Source organism: Bufo bufo, chromosome 3, assembly GCF_905171765.1.
Source record: "Bufo bufo chromosome 3, aBufBuf1.1, whole genome shotgun sequence".
NCBI lineage: Eukaryota > Metazoa > Chordata > Amphibia > Anura > Bufonidae > Bufo > Bufo bufo.
In genome coordinates this window covers 219,862,060-219,883,281 of record NC_053391.1, presented here as the reverse complement: position 1 = coordinate 219,883,281, position 21,222 = coordinate 219,862,060, and the positions used below count along the sequence as shown (strand labels likewise).

The following is a 21,222-nucleotide window of genomic DNA, read 5'->3' as shown; positions in this document are numbered from 1 at the left end:
AGCATAGACATTGCTGAATTTATCACTTGCCCTAATGTCTGGGATAAAAATGTTCACGAAACAAGCCTGATAAAACAATGGCAGCATGTAACCTAGTCCCAGTCAGTGTCGCTCAGTTCAAGGAGGGTTTGTGTCTGTCATAAAAGGACAGGAAGAGGTAGGAAACCAGAAGATTCTGCATCCACCAGGACCTCCAGAGGCCAAAACAGAATGGGTCTGAGAAAATGGGCAATGATGTCAGGGTAAGGGTACTTTCACACTTGCGGCAGAGGATTCCGGCAATCCGGACGCAAACTGATGGCATTTGTCAGACGGATCCAGATGCACCGTTCCGTGGCCCCGCCCAAAAAAAAAAATAGCATGTCCTATTCTTGTCCGTTTTGCGGACAAGAATAGGCATTTCTACAATGGGCCGCCCGTTTCGTTCTGCAAATTGCGGAAGGCACACAGGCGGCTTCCATTTTTTGCGGATCCGCGGTTTGCGGATTCCTTTCTGAGAAATGGCCGCTAAAAACGGTCCCCTTTAATTGTATGGGCGCTGTCGGTCAGTGAAAACGGACAAAATAGGACATTCTATTTTTCACAGCCATTATTCATGGGACATCAAAAAAACTGCCATGTGAATAATCTCACAGACTGCCATGTGATGGCCATTGAAAAAAGGTCTGTCAGACGGCCATATGAATGTAGCCATAGACATTGGCTGTCCTCCAGAAAAAGAACAGATCAATACCAGTTGTGAAAGAAAACATCTGATATTCCAGCTATTATTCAGAATTGGGAACAGAGAGGGTGGCTGAGAAGATAGATTCCTGGGCGAAGAAACAACAGGCAAGTGATATAGAGATGCCGTTCAGGATGTTTAACCCCTTCTACCCCGGGCCAGTTTTCACCCTCCTGCCCAGGCCTTTCTTTGCAAATCTGACATGTGTCACTTTGGTGGTAATACCTTTGGAACGCTTTTACTTATCCAAGCCATTCTGAGATTGTTTTCTCGTGACACATTGTACTTTCACCTTTATTTATGAAAAAATCCCAAATTTACCAAAAATTGGGAAAAATTTTCAAAATTTCTATTTCTCTGCTTTTAAAATAGAAAGCGATACCTCATAAAATATTTATTACTTAACATTCCCCTTATGTCTACTCTATGTTATAATAAAGCATTTTTGAAAAAAAAAAAGGTTTTTGTGTCTCCATATTCTGAACGCCATATTTTTTAAATTTTTCTGCCAATTGTCTTGTGCAGGGGCTCATTTTTTGCAGGAAGAGTTGACGTTTTTATTGGTACCATTTTTGGGTACATATGATTTTTTGATCATTCATTATTACACTTTATGAGGCAAGTTGACCAAAAAAATTGGTTATTTTGGTACAGTTTTTATTTATTTATTTTTAAATCGTTCACTTGAGGGGTTAGGTCACGTGATACTTTTATAGAGCAGGTCGTTACGGACGTGGCAATACCTAATATGTATGTTTTACTTATTTATTTACCGTAAGTTTTACACAGTAATAGCATTTTTGAAACAAAAGAAATTATGTTTTAGTGTCTCCATAGTCTGAGAGCCATAGCTTTTTAATTTTCTTTTGCAGGATGAGATGACGATTTGATTGGTTCTATTTTGGGGGGCATACACCTTTTTGATCGCTTGGTGTTGCACTTTAAATGATTTAAGGTGACAAAAAATGGCTTTTTTGGCACTGTTTTTATAAAAAAAAATTACAGTGTTCACCTGAGAAGTTAAGTTATGTGATATTTTTATAGAGCAGGTTGTTACGGACACGGTGATATCTAACATATCTACTTTGTTTTTTTTATTTCACTTTAACACAATAATAGCATTTGTGAAGCAAAAAAAAATCATATTTTTGTGTCTCCATTGTCTGAGAGTCATATTTTTTTATATTTTTTGGGTGATTGTGTTTTAGATAGTGTCTAATTTTTTGCGGGATGAGGTGACGGTTTGATTGGTACTATTTTGGGGGCAAACGCCTTTTTGATCGATTGGTGTTGCAATTTTTGTGATGTAAGGTGACAAAAAATAGCTTTTTTGGCACGGTTTAATTTTTTTTACTGTGGTCACCTGAGGGGTTAAGTCATCTGATATTTTTATAGAGCTGGTTGTTACGGACGCGGCGATACCTAATATGTATACTTTTTCTTATTTATTTCGCTTTAACACAATAATTGCATTTTTGAAACCCAAAAAATTATGTTTTAGTGTCTCCATGTTCTGAGAGCTATTTTTTTTTTAAGTTTTTGGGCGATTGTCTTATGTAGGGGCTATTTTTTCGTGGGATGAGGTGACGGTTTCATTGGTACCATTTGGGGGGCATACCTCTCTTTGATTGCTTTGTGTTGCACTTTTTGTGATGTAAAGTGACAAAAATTGCTTTTTTTGAAAAGTTTTTTTTTATTACGGTGTTTATCAGAGGGGGTGGATCATGTAATATATTTATAGAGCCGATCGTTACGGACGCGGCGATACCTAATATATGTGTGTTGTTTTTTTTTTTGATTGACAGTCTTCTACCTAGTTTTCTCCCTTTCTCTCTAGGAGAGAACTGCCAATCATCAGCAGATGGTGAGAGAGCAGGAGATGATGAATAACCAGGACTCTTCTCAGGTAGATCTGACTCTTTTCAAGGCCCAGGCTGCAATGATTATGATGCTGGTTCTCAGCAACCACTTACTTTTAGCTCATGAGTGACACAGCCCTGAAATCAGCATTTCTGTCACTATTTTATGTGGCCCTAAGTGAGGTCAGCATAAAGTTGATGACAGGTTCCCTTTAAGCACTTCAGAGGAGGGGAGGTGCCTGCCAAGGACTTCCAAACAGGTGGAGACCACAAAGAAGCTGTTCAAGGATAGCCATTGCTTCAATGCACGAATCTACAATTTATGGAAGGTGGCACAGTAAAGAGTTACATCTGGCAGGCCTCTACATCTACATTAGGCATGAAAAGGACAGGGCTTGACAGGCATGCATTTTTCCTTACCCACATGTGATTGCTTTGGAGATCTTGTGCAATGGCCAGGATACGGGTACGCTGACGCCACTTTAATTCAGTGGCCGGGTCAGGTGGATAATAGTCTGTATTTGTTCGTGACACCAATTGCAGCGTGCACAGGGTACTATCCCAGGGCCCTTCCAAGGTGTTATAACACACGTCCCAGATTAGGAATGCCAGAGTGGTGTAATGGCTTACAGTGTCTCTGTAGAGTAGTGGGAATTGTGTCACGGTGTCTCCTACCTGGTACGGATGGACTCCTGGCTCCTGGCAATAAAGTTGAGTGTAGTGATAGTAGGAGTAATAGAGGAATTTTGCAGAAGAAATGATGTCCAGACCTTTAGATGAAGTTCAAACGTTTCTTTACTTGACATAATTTGTATCCAAGCAGTATACTGCTTTGGTCTCTGGTCCCAGCAGGTTTTGGCAATTATTGGCAGGAATAAATATTTCTGCTTTAACCACCTCCGGACCGCCTAACGCAGGATCGCGTTCCGGAGGTGGCAGCCCTGCGCAGAGTCACGCATATATGCGTCATCTCGCGATGGCCGAGATTTCCGTGAACGCTCGCACACAGGCGCGCGCGCTCACAGGAACGGAAGGTAAGAGAGTTGATCTCCAGCCTGCCAGCGGCGATCGTTCGCTGGCAGGCTGGAGATGTGATTTTTTTAACCCCTAACAGGTATATTAGACGCTGTTTTGATAACAGCGTCTAATATACCTGCTACCTGGTCCTCTGGTGGTCCCATTTGTTTGGATCGACCACCAGAGGACACAGGTAGCTCAGTAAAGTAGCACCAAGCACCACTACACTACACTACACCACACCCCCCCCCCCGTCACTTATTAACCCCTTATTAGCCCCTGATCACCCCTGATCACCCCATATAGACTCCCTGATCACCCCCCTGTCATTGATCACCCCGCTGTCATTGATCAACCCCCTGTAAAGCTCCATTCAGACGTCCGCATGATTTTTACGGATCCACTGATAGATGGATCGGATCCGCAAAACGCATCCGGACGTCTGAATGAAGCCTTACACGGGCGTGATCAATGACTGTGGTGATCACCCCATATAGACTCCCTGATCACCCCCCTGTCATTGATTACCCCCCTGTAAAGCTCCATTCAGACGTCCGCATGATTTTTACGGATCCACTGATAGATGGATCGGATCCGCAAAACGCATCCGGACGTCTGAATGAAGCCTTACAGGGGCATGATCAATGACTGTGGTTATCACCCCATATAGACTCCCTGATCACCCCCCTGTCATTGATTACCCCCCTGTAAAGCTCCATTCAGATGTCCGCATGATTTTTACGGTTGCACTGATAGATGGATCGGATCCGCAAAACGCATCCGGACGTCTGAATGAAGCCTTACAGGGGCATGATCAATGACTGTGGTTATCACCCCATATAGACTCCCTGATCACCCCCCTGTCATTGATTACCCCCCTGTAAAGCTCCATTCAGATGTCCGCATGATTTTTACGGATGCACTGATAGATGGATCGGATCCGCAAAACGCATCCGGACGTCTGAATGAAGCCTTACAGGGGCATGATCAATGACTGTGGTTATCACCCCATATAGACTCCCTGATCACCCCCCTGTCATTGATTACCCCCCTGTCATTGATTACCCCCCTGTAAAGCTCCATTCAGATGTCCGCATGATTTTTACGAATGCACTGATAGATGGATCGGATCCGCAAAACGCATCCGGACGTCTGAATGAAGCCTTACAGGGGCATGATCAATGACTGTGGTTATCACCCCATATAGACTCCCTGATCACCCCCCTGTCATTGATTACCCCCCTGTAAAGCTCCATTCAGATGTCCGCATGATTTTTACGGATGCACTGATAGATGGATCGGATCCGCAAAACGCATCCGGACGTCTGAATGAAGCCTTACAGGGGCATGATCAATGACTGTGGTTATCACCCCATATAGACTCCCTGATCACCCCCCTGTCATTGATTACCCCCCTGTAAAGCTCCATTCAGATGTCCGCATGATTTTTACGGATGCACTGATAGATGGATCGGATCCGCAAAACGCATCCGGACGTCTAAATGAAGCCTTACAGGGGCATGATCAATGACTGTGGTTATCACCCCATATAGACTCCCTGATCACCCCCCTGTCATTGATCACCCCCCCTGTCATTGATTACCCCCCTGTAAAGCTCCATTCAGATGTCCGCATGATTTTTACGGATGCACTGATAGATGGATCGGATCCGCAAAACGCATACGGACGTCTGAATGAAGCCTTACACGGGCGTGATCAATGACTGTGGTTATCACCCCATATAGACTCCCTGATCACCCCCCTGTCATTGATCACCCCCCTGTCATTGATCACCCCCCTGTCATTGATCACCCCCCCTGTCATTGATCACCCCCCCTGTCATTGATCACCCCCCCTGTCATTGATCACCCCCCCTGTCATTGATCACCCTCTGTAAGGCTCCATTCAGACATTTTTTTGGCCCAAGTTAGCGGAATTATTTTTTTTTTTCTTACAAAGTCTCATATTCCACTAACTTGTGTCAAAAAATAAAATCTCACATGAACTCACCATACCCCTCACGGAATCCAAATGCGTAAAATTTTTTAGACATTTATATTCCAGACTTCTTCTCACGCTTTAGGGCCCCTAGAATGCCAGGGCAGTATAAATACCCCACATGTGACCCCATTTTGGAAAGAAGACACCCCCAGGTATTCTGTGAGGGGCATATTGAGTCCATGAAAGATTGAAATTTTTGTCCCAAGTTAGCGGAACGGGAGACTTTGTGAGAAAAAAATTAAAAATATCAATTTCCGCTAACTTGTGCCAAAAAAAAAAAAATTCTATGAACTCGCCATGCCCCTCATTGAATACCTTGGGGTGTCTTCTTTCCAAAATGGGGTCACATGTGGGGTATTTATACTGCCCTGGCATTCTAGGGGCCCCAAAGCGTGAGAAGAAGTCTGGTATCCAAATGTCTAAAAATGCCCTCCTAAAAGGAATTTGGGCACCTTTGCGCATCTAGGCTGCAAAAAAGTGTCACACATCTGGTATCGCCGTACTCAGGAGAAGTTGGGGAATGTGTTTTGGGGTGTCATTTTACATATACCCATGCTGGGTGAGATAAATATCTTGGTCAAATGCCAACTTTGTATAAAAAAATGGGAAAAGTTGTCTTTTGCCAAGATATTTCTCTCACCCAGCAAGGGTATATGTAAAATGACACACCAAAACACATTCCCCAACTTCTTCTGAATACGGCGATGCCACATGTGTGACACTTTTTTGCAGCCTAGGTGGGCAAAGGGGCCCATATTCCAAAGAGCACCTTTAGGATTTCACAGGTCATTTACCTACTTACCACACATTAGGGCCCCTGGAAAATGCCAGGGCAGTATAACTACCCCACAAGTGACCCCATTTTGGAAAGAAGACACCCCAAGGTATTCCGTGAGGGGCATGGCGAGTTCCTAGAATTTTTTATTTTTTGTCACAAGTTAGTGGAAAATGCTGATTTATTTTTTTATTTTTTTTCATACAAAGTCTCATATTCCACTAACTTGTGACAAAAAATAAAAACTTCCATGAACTCACTATGCCCATCAGCGAATACATTGGGGTCTCTTCTTTCCAAAATGGGGTCACTTGTGGGGTAGTTATACTGCCCTGGCATTCTAGGGGCCCAAATGTGTGGTAAGGAGTTTGAAATCAAATTCTGTAAAAAATGACCTGTGAAATCCGAAAGGTGCTCTTTGGAATATGGGCCCCTTTGCCCACCTAGGCTGCAAAAAAGTGTCACACATCTGGTATCTCCGTACTCAGGAGAAGTTGGGGAATGTGTTTTGGGGTGTCATTTTACATATACCCATGCTGGGTGAGAGAAATATCTTGGCAAAAGACAACTTTTCCCATTTTTTTATACAAAGTTGGCATTTGACCAAGATATTTATCTCACCCAGCATGGGTATATGTAAAAAGACACCCCAAAACACATTCCTCAACTTCTCCTGAATACAGAGATACCAGATGTGTGACACTTTTTTGCAGCCTAGGTGGGCAAAGGGGCCCATATTCCAAAGAGCACCTTTCGGATTTCACAGGTCATTTTTTACAGAATTTGATTTCAAACTCCTTACCACACATTTGGGCCCCTAGAATGCCAGGGCAGTATAACTACCCCACAAGTGACCCCATTTTGGAAAGAAGAGACCCCAAGGTATTCGCTGATGGGCATAGTGAGTTCATGGAAGTTTTTATTTTTTGTCACAAGTTAGTGGAATATGAGACTTTGTATGAAAAAAAAAAAAAAAAAAAAAATCATCATTTTCCACTAACTTGTGACAAAAAATAAAAAATTCTAGGAACTTGCCATGCCCCTCACAGAATACCTTGGGGTGTCTTCTTTCCAAAATGGGGTCACTTGTGGGGTAGTTATACTGCCCTGGCATTCTAGGGGCCCAAATGTGTGGTAAGGAGTTTGAAATCAAATTCTGTAAAAAATGACCTGTGAAATCCGAAAGGTGCTCTTTGGAATGTGGGCCCCTTTGCCCACCTAGGCTGCAAAAAAGTGTCACACATCTGGTATCTCCGTACTCAGGAGAAGTTGGGGAATGTGTTTTGGGGTGTCATTTTACATCTACCCATGCTGGGTGAGAGAAATATCTTGGCAAAAGACAACTTTTCCCATTTTTTTATACAAAGTTGGCATTTGACCAAGATATTTATCTCACCCAGCATGGGTATATGTAAAAAGACACCCCAAAACACATTCCTCAACTTCTCCTGAATACAGAGATACCAGATGTGTGACACTTTTTTGCTGCCTAGGTGGGCAAAGGGGCCCATATTCCAAAGAGCACCTTTCGGATTTCACTAGTCATTTTTTACAGAATTTGATTTCAAACTCCTTACCACACATTTGGGCCCCTAGAATGCCAGGGCAGTATAACTACCCCACAAGTGACCCCATTTTGGAAAGAAGAGACCCCAAGGTATTCGCTGATGGGCATAGTGAGTTCATAGAACTTTTTATTTTTTGTCACAAGTTAGTGGAATATGAGACTTTGTAAGAAAAAAAAAAATAAAAAAAAAAATCATCATTTTCCGCTAACTTGTGACAAAAAATAAAAAGTTCTATGAACTCACTATGCCCATCAGCGAATACCTTAGGGTGTGTACTTTCCTAAATGGGGTCATTTGTGGGGTGTTTGTACTGTCTGGGCATTGTAGAACCTCAGGAAACATGACAGGTGCTCAGAAAGTCAGAGCTGCTTCAAAAAGCGGAAATTCACATTTCTGTACCATAGTTTGTAAACGCTATAACTTTTACCCAAACCATTTTTTTTTTACCCAAACATTTTTTTTTTATCAAAGACATGTAGAACAATAAATTTAGAGCAAAATTTATATATGGATGTAGTTTTTTTTGCAAAATTTTACAACTGAAAGTGAAAAATGTCATTTTTTTGCAAAAAAAATCGTTAAATTTCGATTAATAACAAAAAATGTAAAAATGTCAGCAGCAATGAAATACCACCAAATGAAAGCTCTATTAGTGAGAAGAAAAGGAGGTAAAATTCATTTGGGTGGTAAGTTGCATGACCGAGCAATAAATGGTGAAAGTAGTGTAGGTCAGAAGTGTAAAAAGTGGCCTGGTCTTTCAGGGTGTTTAAGCACTGGGGGCTGAAGTGGTTAAAGGGGTTCTGCAGTTTGTTTTAACTGATGATCTATCCTCTTGATAGATCATCAGCATTTGACCGGCGGGGGTCCGATACGCGGGACCCCCACCGATCAGCTGTTTAAGAAGGCAGCGGCGCTCCAGCAGCGCTACGGCCTTCTCACTGTTTACCGCTGGCCCAGTGACATCACGACTAGTATCAACTGGCCTGGGCGGGGCTAAGGTCCAGTCAAGTGAACGGAGCTTAGCCCCGCCCAGGCAATTGATACTAGTCGTGACGTCACTGGGCCTGCGGTAAGAAGGCCGCGGCGCTGCTGGAGCGCCGCTGCCTTCTCAAACAGCTGATCGTGGGGGTCCCAGGTATCGGACCCCCGCCAATCAGATGCTGATGATCTATCCAGAGGATAGATCATCAGTTAAAACAAACTGTAGAACTCCTTTAAATTTGGAGCCTGCAGGATAAGTCGTCTGCTTGGCAGCTCTGTAATTGTGACAGGAATTAATCTTCTGCACTTTTCTGTAACTTCTGCTGTATGGGGACATACTAGCTGAGGAGGAATGGCTTCTTCTAGGTCTCTGGACTTATCTCTCAGATGGTTTCTCAGGGGATGCTTTCCGTGGTTTCTGCTTCTCTTCATCCAGCTGAGGCTGAAGGTGCTCAGACTGGGTATTTGACCAAGTCTCAGCCGAGACGAGGTCTTTGCTGTCTTCCCTATGCAGTGGAACTCCTCACACACACACACACACACCCTACCCCTAGCAGGGGGTGGGCTACACTGACCTCTAACTTCCTTCTCCATCCATGCTGCAGGATGTTGGAACAGCCCACTTCGCTCACAGAGGGAGAGCTAAGCTGGAATAATCCATTCCAGCTCAGATTCACTAAACTGGGACTTTACTTGCCAATGTGTTGCTGCCACCTACTGGTAACCAGGCAAATTACATGAACAATGGTATTTAACATAGATTTATATGCAAAATCTTCAGGATAGGTCATCAAAATCAGATCGGTGGGGGCCCGACACCCCTGCCGATCAGCTGTACGGGGAGACGGCACACGCAGTGTGCACGTGCCGTCTCCCTCCTCTCTTCCTGCTGCTGCTGCTGAGGATAAGTCATCAATATTAAAAAGCCTGGAAAATCCCTTTAAACATCTGGCCAGCAACAATGGAGGTACCCATTATTTTCAATGGGTCAGTGGTCCACATTTTGCGGACATACGGCTTTCTGCATCCTTATTCCTGTTACGCAAAAAGATAGAACATGTCCTGTACTTGCCCATAAAATGCAGACCACGGACCCACTGAAGTCAATGGGTTTGCAAAAAATTTGGATGCAACGTGGTTATCGATTTGCGGACTGCAAAATGGATACGGACGTGTGCATGGGGCCTTAGGTAAAAGTCACTGTTGAATGTGATTACTATTAGGCTGGTGCTACATCGCCATCTTGTCCATGACACCTGTTGTGCGACCAACAATTGCTGTGCAGTCATTGAACAACCGCGACCTCAACATAGCAAAAAAATCCAACAGTACTGGATTCTTCTAGATTCTGGGGTGGCAGTAACTTGTGAGTCACGCTATGACCCCGTTCAGCTCAGTGGCTGCACAGTGATGGTTGGTTAAGGCCTAGGTCCCTGTGTAGTCCCAGTCTTAGTCCCTGTGGGTGGAAAGAGGTCACAAGCAATCAGAAGATAAAACTTTATGTACTTATAACTAGTCCCCAAGTAGCTCTACACAAAAGCAGAGTGAGCAAGCACTTCCTATACTAAAGGAAACCTCCCTCCTCCAAAACAGGAAAGTGACAGCTGACAATAGCACAGCAGGTGTCCTCCGCTGCCATGTACGGTGACTGCTTCATTTCCTGGTCACCGTGGTCAATGGTATGGTGCACACTAAATACTGACGCATTAAAGGAGAACCCAAGATACTGACAGACCCCTCCAATATTTCTTTAGCTGTCAATCTTTCACTTTCTACCCTTTCTATGACTCGTCCAACAAAGGGGTGTGACTTAGTAAAAAAAAGGTGTGGCTTTGTGGGAGAGAGGCATGGCTTAAAGGGGTTGATTACCCCTGGGGACCTTTTCTACAGACCTCCCAGCATGGCGAACCTGCAGCGGTAATCATATATACCTGCTCCCTGACAGCTCTGCAGGTCCTGGGTCTCATGCCACGTGACACACGGGTGACGTCACCGCACGGACAAGCAGTGTTCGCGGGGCAGCGATAGAGCCACAAACCAGCAGAGTGGATAAGGTAAGTATGATTACCACCATGAGTCAGGTCTCGCTGGGGGTAGGTGTCTGTAGAAAAGGTCCCCAGATGTGAACAACCCCTTTAATGTCGAACAGTGTCTAGGTAAGCTACACAGTCTATAGGTGCGCCAGATTTATCAACCTGGGAGTCCCAGGCTATGAGCTGTGCGCTACGATTGGCCAGCGCTGCAGCAAGGGACAACCCTAATACAAAAACTCCGCCCAGTACAACAGAGGGAGCTGCAGACACCGGAGCCTATACCGGGCGAACGGAGCGGCACCCAGACATACTAGTAAGTGCAGGGGGACCCCTGGGCGCCGCTCTTCCCACTGATATAGTTAGTTTTTAAACTAGTGAAAGGTCCTCTTTAAGAATTGTTAGTACGTGGGGAATGCATGAAGCTATTAAAACAGGTATGTCAGGAGTGGTTGGAGGTCCTCTTTAAACTTCTGCTCTTTTTGAGCTCACAGACATGTGGGCGGTCCTACTCAGTGATAAGCACAATCCTACAGGGAGGGCTGTCAATCACCAAAAGGACCGCCCACTGGACTCCCAAGTATAGAAAGCAGGAGATTTTAATGTATAAATTGCTGAATCTTTCTGCTCAGCTCCTCCTGCTCTATACATGTATAACATGCTCATGGTGAAGCCATAGATCAATGTTATTTAAAGGCGCTCTCCCCTCCCAGACAGTTGTGACACATTAGAAGGGTCTGAGATAGCGGTCACAGATCTGCCCAACAGAGAGGCGGCAATAACTGGAGACCCCCTGACTGTTAGAACCTATCTATAGCATAAGCCAAGATACATATACTAATTACATCCAGGAGGTGGATGCTCACATAGAAGTATAATAAGAAGAAGAGCCATGGCCATCTGAGGTCACTCTTATCAATGACCGCACAAATGACAATCCTGCACCCTATTGACACCAAGTCATTATTGTTAGTTTTGGTCGTTTTATACAAATAATCGTTACGACACAATCGATCGATCTAGTCCTGATGACGTCATTGCTAGTTCCGCTATTCCAGGATGCGCTGTGTTCTAGCACAGTCCATGACTGGAAAGAGTTAATGTACCTTGATTGAGGCCACTGCCCAGGCTTGCCCTCCGACTGGCCTCTCCGCAGTTTGAATCTCCCGCCCGTGTCTCCGCCCACCCACTGGCCCCTACTCCTTCCCCCTCGCATAACCTTTCAATCAACCACATCCTCGTTACCAATCCCACCCCCTCCCTGGCATAGGCAACCACATAAACCACGCCCTCCATTGTAGGCCTCGACTTGTGATTGGTTTATACAGTTGACAGTCAAAACAGACGGCACCCGCCCCTTTCTCTGGGAGCGACACACCTTTTTTTTTTTCAATGACGCTTTGCCACGCCCATTCAGTTGGAAGCGCTCAGCGATTGGTTGCAGCGCACGCTTTCTGGGAACGCCTCCTTGGCGCGTTCCATTGGCTTTACCGGCTGTCCGTCTGCACCTTGGCGCGTTTCTATTTGTCCAGAGGGCTGGAGTGGGCGTGGCTTGAGGATTCCATTGGGAATTGCAGTTGCAGGAGGAGATCCCAGCTTGCCTGCTCTTTTCAGGGACTGAACGGGATGCGAGTGAGGATGAAGAGCTTGCATTTTGGATTTAGAAATAATCTGCATTAACGACAGTCCAGAGGTAAACAGGAGGGATCGGAGCGATGACTAGAGTTTACTTCACTGGAGACAAAGGGAATGTGGGGGTTTATTGGGGTGTGTCAGGGTCCCTTGTGTGCAGAGCATCACATCATGTGTGGGAATGCATGCAGGGGGGGGTTGGGGGGTTCCCAGGGGAGAGAATAGTAGGGCAGGCATGGCTGATCCTGACCCCCATGCTTCCACCTATGGTCAGTGATGAAGGAGAACAATGGATCACTGATTGCCCTGATCAGGGTCACATATCTGGCAGAGGGATTGCACCGATTACAGCAGGAGCATGTGAGCAGCAGTCCTCCACTTGCATTCATTAGGTGGGCTCCCAGAGGCTTACATTACTATGTGGACCCCTAAAATATTAACCCCTTCATAGACTGAGGACAGCTGCCATCAGGAAAAAAACGGATTGGTCCTTATTCCCAATGTGGAAGGATTGTCACTGAGCCCTAGTCCTCGATCGGCCGTCAAGTGTGCGCAAAATTGTGTCCTGAGCTGAAGGGCGGCGCTACAGCGGCGTATTTACACACTTAACTAATTGGTTGAGCAGGGACAAATAGTCTGCTCGGTAACAAATCCTAAAATCCAATTTCCTGTGCCATTATCTGGTCCCTGTGATGTGTAAAAGGACGGAGGCTTTCTTCCTTCCTGGCTGACCCTCTCCTCCCCTTTCCTCTTACTTTCTGCCAGCTCTTCTTTCGCTTTTTTTTCTTTTTCTCAAGTTTGTGATTTTTCTCTTTTTAATGCTATCCTTGGCTGGTAACGCCTGGCACGCCACACTATCCCCCGGGTCACAGAGCGGCAGATCTCCCCTTCCTGCCGAGATGAGCCAGATAAGACAAAAATAGGAATCTGTGTTTTATGTATTGTTCTCTGTGAGACCAAGGCGCGCGCCGCTTGCATCTTGTATATGCTGCGCGACCGTCTTCAGGCTCCATATACGTTTATCCATCCTCCAGCAATGGCCGTAGTGCAGCCTGGCCCGTGTGATACATTGTATATCACCTTGGACACATTTCTTGTATCAAATGTGTCATTTACCCTTCCCCCAAATTCCGCGGGTGTTCATCCTGCCCCCTATATGTCAGTGTTTCCTATAGACCTCTAGAGCTGGACGTTAAAGCTTTTAGAGCCGTGTTCCAAAATTCACTTTTACTGCTCTTTTTAATCTATTGCCCTGTTGCATTTCCACCGCCCTCCTCCTGACTCCCTGTCTGTATGAGATCATTGGTGGAGGTGAAGGGAACCGTGCAGTTGATTTGGGGAAGGACTTAACACTCGGTGCTGTTAACGTCTGCAATCAGGAGAGGACTGCAGGAGCCGGGGCTGCTGCTTGGGATTTGGTGCAGGGAATAAGGCCAAGGCTGCAGCATCAAACATTTGGTTGCATGTTGTCTGGAGGACCCAGCGCTCCCCTTGTCCCTTTCAGATCCAGCCTCTCCGGTCCTGTCGCCTCCCCATGGACTGACAGACCTAAGCGAAACCACATCGACTGGAACCTGCGAGATCTGTTCTTCGAAGCCCGGATCGTAGCGGCAGAGGCAAGGCAAGATGACATCGCCAGCAAAATTCAAGAAGGATAAAGAGATCATTGCTGAATATGACACCCAAGTCAAAGGTAAGGCATTGAGCGTGTGCGCTGCGCTGGAGGTTTATGGGGTGGATCTGGAATCTGGTGTGTTTTTGATTTAAAGAGCAGTGTAGGATGGGGAATAGTTAGATATTTGGGAGGGCTAGGCTGTGGTATGTTTAGTCAGCAGGGCCCCGAATGATTCAAGACGTTTTTTTAGGCAGTAACTCATTTTCAGGCGCTGTTAACCCCTTCCCCGATGCAAGGGTTAACATGAGATGATCTGTTTTGCAATCCGTTGGGGACTGGCGCTGACGGCGTTCTGCATAATGCAGCCGTGTGACAGGAAGTTAACCCCTTGTCCCCCAAGGCTAGAGATCTGCTGGTGCTAGGGATATCACGGGGGTTTTCTTGGTTTCAACAAAGGTTCTATCTTCAAACCCAATCAAGGACTCGGGTCGTAGTCTGACATTTTATACATTTCATCGCCTGATACTTAAGGTTACCTTGAAGAAGAGCCAGTGGTCTAATGGGTTGTGATTGGAGGCGATTTAAAGAAACACCGCCCTGAGCTAGTAATGCTTAGCCATTGGATTGTATGAAGAGAAAATGCCTGATTGTTATTCTGATCTCACGTTTATTATGCTGCCCTTGTCCTATGTGCATAGATTGGGCACCCCAGGCCTACATGACTGCAGTACTATCTGTTTTACCGATCCAGATTGCTAGGATCATGTTCTGAGCTAACCATCGATGGCTTCTTCCATTGTGTACTCCTATAGCCAGCCCCCACGAGGCTTGATGAGATCAGACTGGTCACCAAACGTCAGATCTTGGTCGCCCTATCTTCTACCTAAGATCGCTAAAATTCACCAACCTGCCCTTTTCCCGGTCAAAGAAATGGGAGGAGGCATTTTGTGGAGAGAATCCAATCTAATTTAGTGATCTTCGTTTTGGTTTGATTCCTAGGCCTCATGCACACAACCGTCTCAATTTTTGCAGTCTGCAAATTAAGGATGCTGTCTGTATGCCGTCTGCATTTTTGGTGGACCAATTGTTTTCAAAGGGTCTGTGGCCCGCATTGCATTTTACAGACATGTTCTATCGTTTGGCGGAACCAGAGATATGGACGCGGGAAGCACACGGATGATCTGTGTGCCTTCTGCAACCGTATGTCCGTTCCAAAAGAAGAAATGTCCTATCCTTGGCAGCAAAATCTCATCCATTGAAGTCAATGGGTCCACAAAAAATGCGGATGCAAAATGGACCGCATCCATGTTTTGCGGATCCGCCATTGACAGACCGTAAAATGGATATGATCGTGTGCAGGAGGCATTGTTCAGTTGTTCCTTGTATTTGTGGTCGTTAACAGTATTTCGCTATGAGATACGTTATTCTTTGTATAATGGAAATGTATATAATTTTCCAGTATACCTTCTGTTGGAATTCCTTGAGGGTTTTCAACACCTCTGCTTGCTGTCATGTAGTCGGAACCTTCAGTATTCAATCGGAGGTCAAAAATCTTTCCTGGCCACTTGTGTATGGCTTGATATAAGACACAGCTTTGATAACTCCTGTAACAAGCCATGCGACTGAAAATTGCTTCCATTCATCTGAAAGGGGTTGATTTGGTCAGGAGCATCTGGATTTCTGCAAATGAATGGAACTGATTTTCATGCGCAGAAATTTTCTGCAATACAATCATGAAGGGATCCTAAAGGTGCCCATACGTCCTCAGTAGCTATCGGCTGAACACTTGTTTGGCCGGCAGCCATTCCTCCTGACTCGCCTATACACCTTTGTGCTCTATTCGGCCGAGCATGCATGTGATTTCAATGGCAAGAACTGCTGCTAGACATGCTGAATTTCATTGCCACCAGAGGTGTCTGATTCTTCTTTCCTCCTGACATCATCTGTTAGGGGAAGTTTTAAGACCCCCGTCATACGCAGTAGATTAGTTGCTGGATCCCATTATAGTTAATAGGGCTGGACGGCATTCTGGTTGCATTCCACAATGCCAGATCCGGCTGCTCCCGGCCGAAACAGCCTGCCGGATTTACAAATGTGATTGCTTTTTTTTTTTTGTTTCACACTACTGTGTATGCTGCCATGACCTTCATAGTGGTCACACATCAGATGACCATGGTGGCCAATATATGGCTGCAGCAAAGACCTACCACCATCAGTAGTTGCGTTCCCACATTAGCTAGTGATTGGACGCCGTGATCAGAATCCCGAAGAGATTTGCAACGGTGGGGGGTCTGAGTTGGAACCCCCACTGATGCTGGAACAAGCATTCTCCATAAACGCAAATCTCTTGCAGAACAGCCAGCAGGAATTATCCTAAATAATTGAGAAACAAAGCGGTTATCGCCTTGTATTCCGGGCCTGGCCTTTCACTTTAATTCTCCTTTTCTCTGAATAGTAAACCTTGTTACTAATACTGCCGACGTGTAAGGGTGCAGGCCCGGTTGTCATGGACACAGAGATGGAGGCACCTTCTATTTTGTGTCCTGAGAGCTTTGGTGCTTGCATTGAGACTTTCAGCTCTAGTGAGGATTGCTGATATAAGCGTTCCTCATTCTCTGCCGTCAAGAAGGAGAAATTAGGTTTACAGTCCTAATGTAATGATCTGACCTTGTGTTTCTGGAACTTGTCTATAAATCGGGACACATTTATAGACTAGGCTTCCTTTAACATTCACTCTGAAGGTCTAAAAATGTTACTTTCCTGTGATGTCCCACCTGCTTCTGTGGCCCCCCCCTCGTTCTTTAGCAATTTTCTCCATAATTACCCCTTTTGTAGGACTTCATCCTCCTCAGTCATTTGAAGCAAACTTCAGAGAGATTCTCTTTCCCAGAATTTTAAGGGTTCCTTTGTACGGCTCAGCTGTGTTTTCCAGGGCATTTACATGTCCTCCATTCCAGGCCATTCAGAATATAGCTAAATAGCTGTATCAGGCACACAATGTAGGCTTAGATATCTCCATGATAAGACTCGCTTAAGAATTTGCTCTGCCCCAAAATAATTTAGGTAGAGTTACTTACAGACCCCCCCCCCCTCCCCCATCAAACTTGTATTTATGCTTTCAGGAGATACTGGCATGTGAAAAAGACCTGTTTTTTTTTTTTTTTTATCCATCTTGACCCATCTTTAGTGTCTTTGTGATGGTCACCAGGTACCCAGGGCTAATAACATACACTCCAACTCTTCAATGATATCCTGTAAGGCCTCTTTTAGATGCCCATGTCTTTGATGTTCATGATAAGATGGGCAGTGTTTTATCCATGATGTCTGTGAGGTGTCCATTTTTTGCCCGCCTTATGTCATCCGTATTCTATGAAAATCATGCCATCTGTGTTCTTTCCGTGGTTTTCATGGACCCATAGACTTCCGTTGGCGTGGTTGGTTCGTGCCAAGGACCACAGTAGTGCAGGTTGCCAAAGATGTGAAAATAAACTCAATGTATATATGTGCTGACTGTGGAGAACACGGATAGGACACGTTCGCGATAAACTGACATGTGAAAGAGGCCTTAGGGTGGGTTATCTGATGGTTTACTACATAAAGCAGTTTATAGTTGGTTACGTACCCTTTAAGAAATGAATCTTAAAGCGAGTCTGTTAATTATGCCTATCAAACATCTCTTGGTGCTTGGTAGGGTACTGAGAAACCTGTGGACATATCATTTTGGCTTTACCTTTTTTATTATTATTATTATTATTATTATTGCTGCTGAGGAAATTAAAGGGGTTGTCTGATTTTTACTATTGACGACCTATCCTCAGGATTGGTCATCAATATTATATCAGCAGGAGTTGACTCCTGTTTGAACAGAAAGCAGTGCTTGTATGAGCACTGGCTTCTCTTCACTCTCTACCTGCTCACCATCGCAACCGCAGGTGTCATTACATTTCAGCTGTCTTATTCACTTCTATCCACTTGAGCACGAAGGAGCCGCCCCATTGAAGTGAATGGGATGGCTTAGCTGTAATTACACCTGCTTACCGCTGCAGTTGCGACGATGATCAGGTAAATAGAGAAGAGAAGGCAGCACTCTTACAAGCGCTGCTTTCTCTTCAAACAGTTGATCTGCAGGGGTGTCGGGCCCCCTGCCAATCTGATATTGATGACCTACCCTGAGGATAGGTCATCAATATAAAAAAGCGGACAACCCCTTATAACTTTAACCTGGTATGCAAATTAGGTGGCAAGGGTCCCAGTCCCTGCAAGTGCTGTAGATCCCGCTTTTAAACCCTGCCCATGCCTCTCCCGTTGCCTAATTATTAGCACCAGTCGTTCCTGACATCACTGGTACCACAGTTGAAATCTCATGCAGGTGCCAGAATTGGGACTTGCTTCATGTGGTGTGTCAGGCTTTAGTGGAGTGAAGTGAGGACAGGCAGCATCTCACATCGCTGCTCCTGCCTATCCTAGCTTGGCTCCGCTAAAGCCTGGCATTGCTCATGGGTGCAGGGTGTCCTACACTACACCACTGCACAGAGTTATCAGCGGATAGCAGAGGCATGAGCAGCAAGGTCTTCTTCTACCATTACAGCTCTCACTGCAACACATATTGTATAATTCAGAATCCGTACACCGCGTATATAGCTGCTGGATTCTGTATGCACTGCATTGAAGAGCTCTTCAGGGAGGCCTGAACTTGGGGGTCTCTTTGGTTTTGCTTCAAGTCAAGGTAACCGCGCCCCCTTCCCTGCCCCTTCTCTGTGACTGACCGCGCTTATGCCCGACAGCCGGCTGGCTTTGTCGAACAACCAGCTGTCAGTCACAGGAGAAGGGGCAGAGAAGGCAGGGCGGTTACCTTGACTTGAAGCAAGGAGGCCGCTGCCCCCTTGACTTCAATCCTGACTGGAAAATAGCGCGGACGGAGGATAAAAGAACATTTTTTATACTTCTGCCTCATCTGAATGAAGTAAGAAAATAATCCATTAGAAACTCACTGCCGGCTACTTGAAGGTACTGCTGGCGGTTTGGGATGGCTTTTGCCGCTGACAGGTTCCCTTTAACTTTACTTATTACAGCTGAGGTTCTGTTACAATGTATCAGTGTAGATAAAGCATGGTGTCTACAACTGGATTGCAGGTTTTGGATGTAAGCATGAGAGTCTGTATTCACCGACAGCAAGCAGATATCTTCAATTTGATGCAGAGTGGCAAGAGGACAGGGAGGGAGTCCCATTTTGAAGATAAAGGTTTGTCTGGACTGGTCAGCGACAATATACACCGCGTAGGCCACTACAAGCCACGTCCCTTCACAAGAACATGTAACTTCATTTGCAAATTTGTCACACAGCAAACACTCACCAGGCACATAACATGGCCAGTTCCCTTCTCAGGATCTATGTGCACGCCAGCCGGGACAACACACCGGCGATGCTTGTTCCGCCCAAAATACTCACAAGCCAATCAGCAAGCAGGACACAGGAGGAGACTCACAACCGTCCAATAGAAATGATCATGGGTCGTGCAGGGGCGGTGACCGCGCGAGCGATGGCCGGGAAAATTGCTAGCCAATCAGAGTGAGGTGAAAGACTGTACTTCAAACTTGCGGGACTGATGCGGGAACCCAAGCCACGCCCACCCTCTATGCCGAGTAGTCTGACGTCTGCTGGATGAAATTTCTTAAAGAGGCAGAGCAGCGGATAGTCTAGGCATAAATGCCAAACGGACTACAAAGTCTTGTCGCCATTTTGCAATTCTAAGTCGCACTGGCGACCATTTTGGTCGCCATCTGGAGCGCTGATTAGTAGCATATTATTTTTTTGTTTGTTTGGAGACTGTATAAGGAAATTCTCCATTTTATAGCTTTTGTCTTTTTTATGTTTTGCCATTTTCTGACACAACGTGATGAAAAATCTCTTATTTCTGTTGCCAAAATAGTGCATAGAAACTGGGTGAGTCCCTTCTGGCAGCAAATGTGTGCGAATTACACTAATACACCCAAGTAAGAATGAGCACAGCCGCACCCACAAGCCTGAACAGTGCTCCCCATTCAGATGTCTGGAGGGTGAGGTGCGGACTTCGGGTGTGATAAGAATATTCACTTGTAGGCCTGTGTCTATCAGCTGTGTTTTCCTCCTTATTAATGTGGTATCGGTGGGTAGACTTGCATAAGCCGTGAGGACAGTTCATTTACAGAATGGTTTTGTACTGTGCACCTTCGTTTTTTATTATCTTCCACCAATCGTTTTATTATTCTGAAGTCTTTTCTGTTCTCTGGAGCAGCAGAGCATCCCCACAGCTGCATAGCCTCAGAATTAGCCTCTGATTTATTTATTTTGGCAGCTTGCCTAAATGACTGCATCCACCCCCCCCCCCCTTGTGCTCATTTTCAAGCAGTGGTTCCACTGGGATCATTTATAACTCATTTGCTTGTACACGATATGGTCTTACTATCTCCGCATAAGCCCAATCGAATCAATGCTATTTTATGTGTAGTTTTACTACAGTGTATAAGGCCTTGTCCACGTTTCTGTGTCATTTCCAAGTCCATGAAAAAAGCGTCCTTGTTTCATCCATGAAAAATCCGTGTTTGGTCCGTGTGTCATCCGAAAATTAAGTTCCAGAGCATCTCCTATTAGTCTTTTGCTTTGGGTCTGTTATTATTTTTTATTTAATTTTTTTACGGACTCATAGACTTAAATGGATGTGTTAGGTCTGCATCACGTGCAGCGTTGCACATGTGTGTAAAAGGGACACTTTATCTATCTGCCTATTTATCTAATTAATTTGCATTGTATGGTATTTCCTATTTATCAGGCTGGCATTGTCATTACACCCATTCGCCCCTAGGTGGTGCTGGCACCACATTATATAGCTGGGGTGTGTCTAGCTTAGAGCAGAGACAGCAGAATGTAGAGTGTATTGAAGTGTTGTAGGAGGAAAACAAGTGTATGGAGGAGAGAAACGGGCATCGTCCACAATGTAGTCTGCTATTTCTAAACCCTTGTTTCTGGCCAGGCTAAGGGAG

At 45.2% G+C, this 21,222-nt stretch overlaps 2 protein-coding genes across 3 annotated transcripts in view; one reads left to right on the top strand and one right to left on the bottom strand.

The window, feature by feature from the left end:
- The window catches only part of FAM72A (family with sequence similarity 72 member A), a 58,582-nt gene extending 46,464 nt beyond the window's left edge, over nt 1–12,118 (bottom strand). Inside the window, exon 1 of the mRNA XM_040421842.1 lies at nt 12,062–12,118. The gene's annotated coding sequence lies outside the window, so the exon portion shown is untranslated. The remainder of the gene's footprint in view (nt 1–12,061) is intronic.
- A 403-nt stretch (nt 12,119–12,521) lies between these two features.
- The window catches only part of SRGAP2 (SLIT-ROBO Rho GTPase activating protein 2), a 133,579-nt gene continuing 124,878 nt past the window's right edge, over nt 12,522–21,222 (top strand). For both annotated transcript variants that reach the window (XM_040423961.1, XM_040423960.1), the window contains exons 1-2: nt 12,522–12,648; nt 14,092–14,280. In XM_040423961.1, coding sequence (XP_040279895.1) covers nt 14,214–14,280 — 67 coding nt within the window. In that variant the 5' untranslated portion in view covers nt 12,522–12,648; nt 14,092–14,213. The remainder of the gene's footprint in view (nt 12,649–14,091; nt 14,281–21,222) is intronic.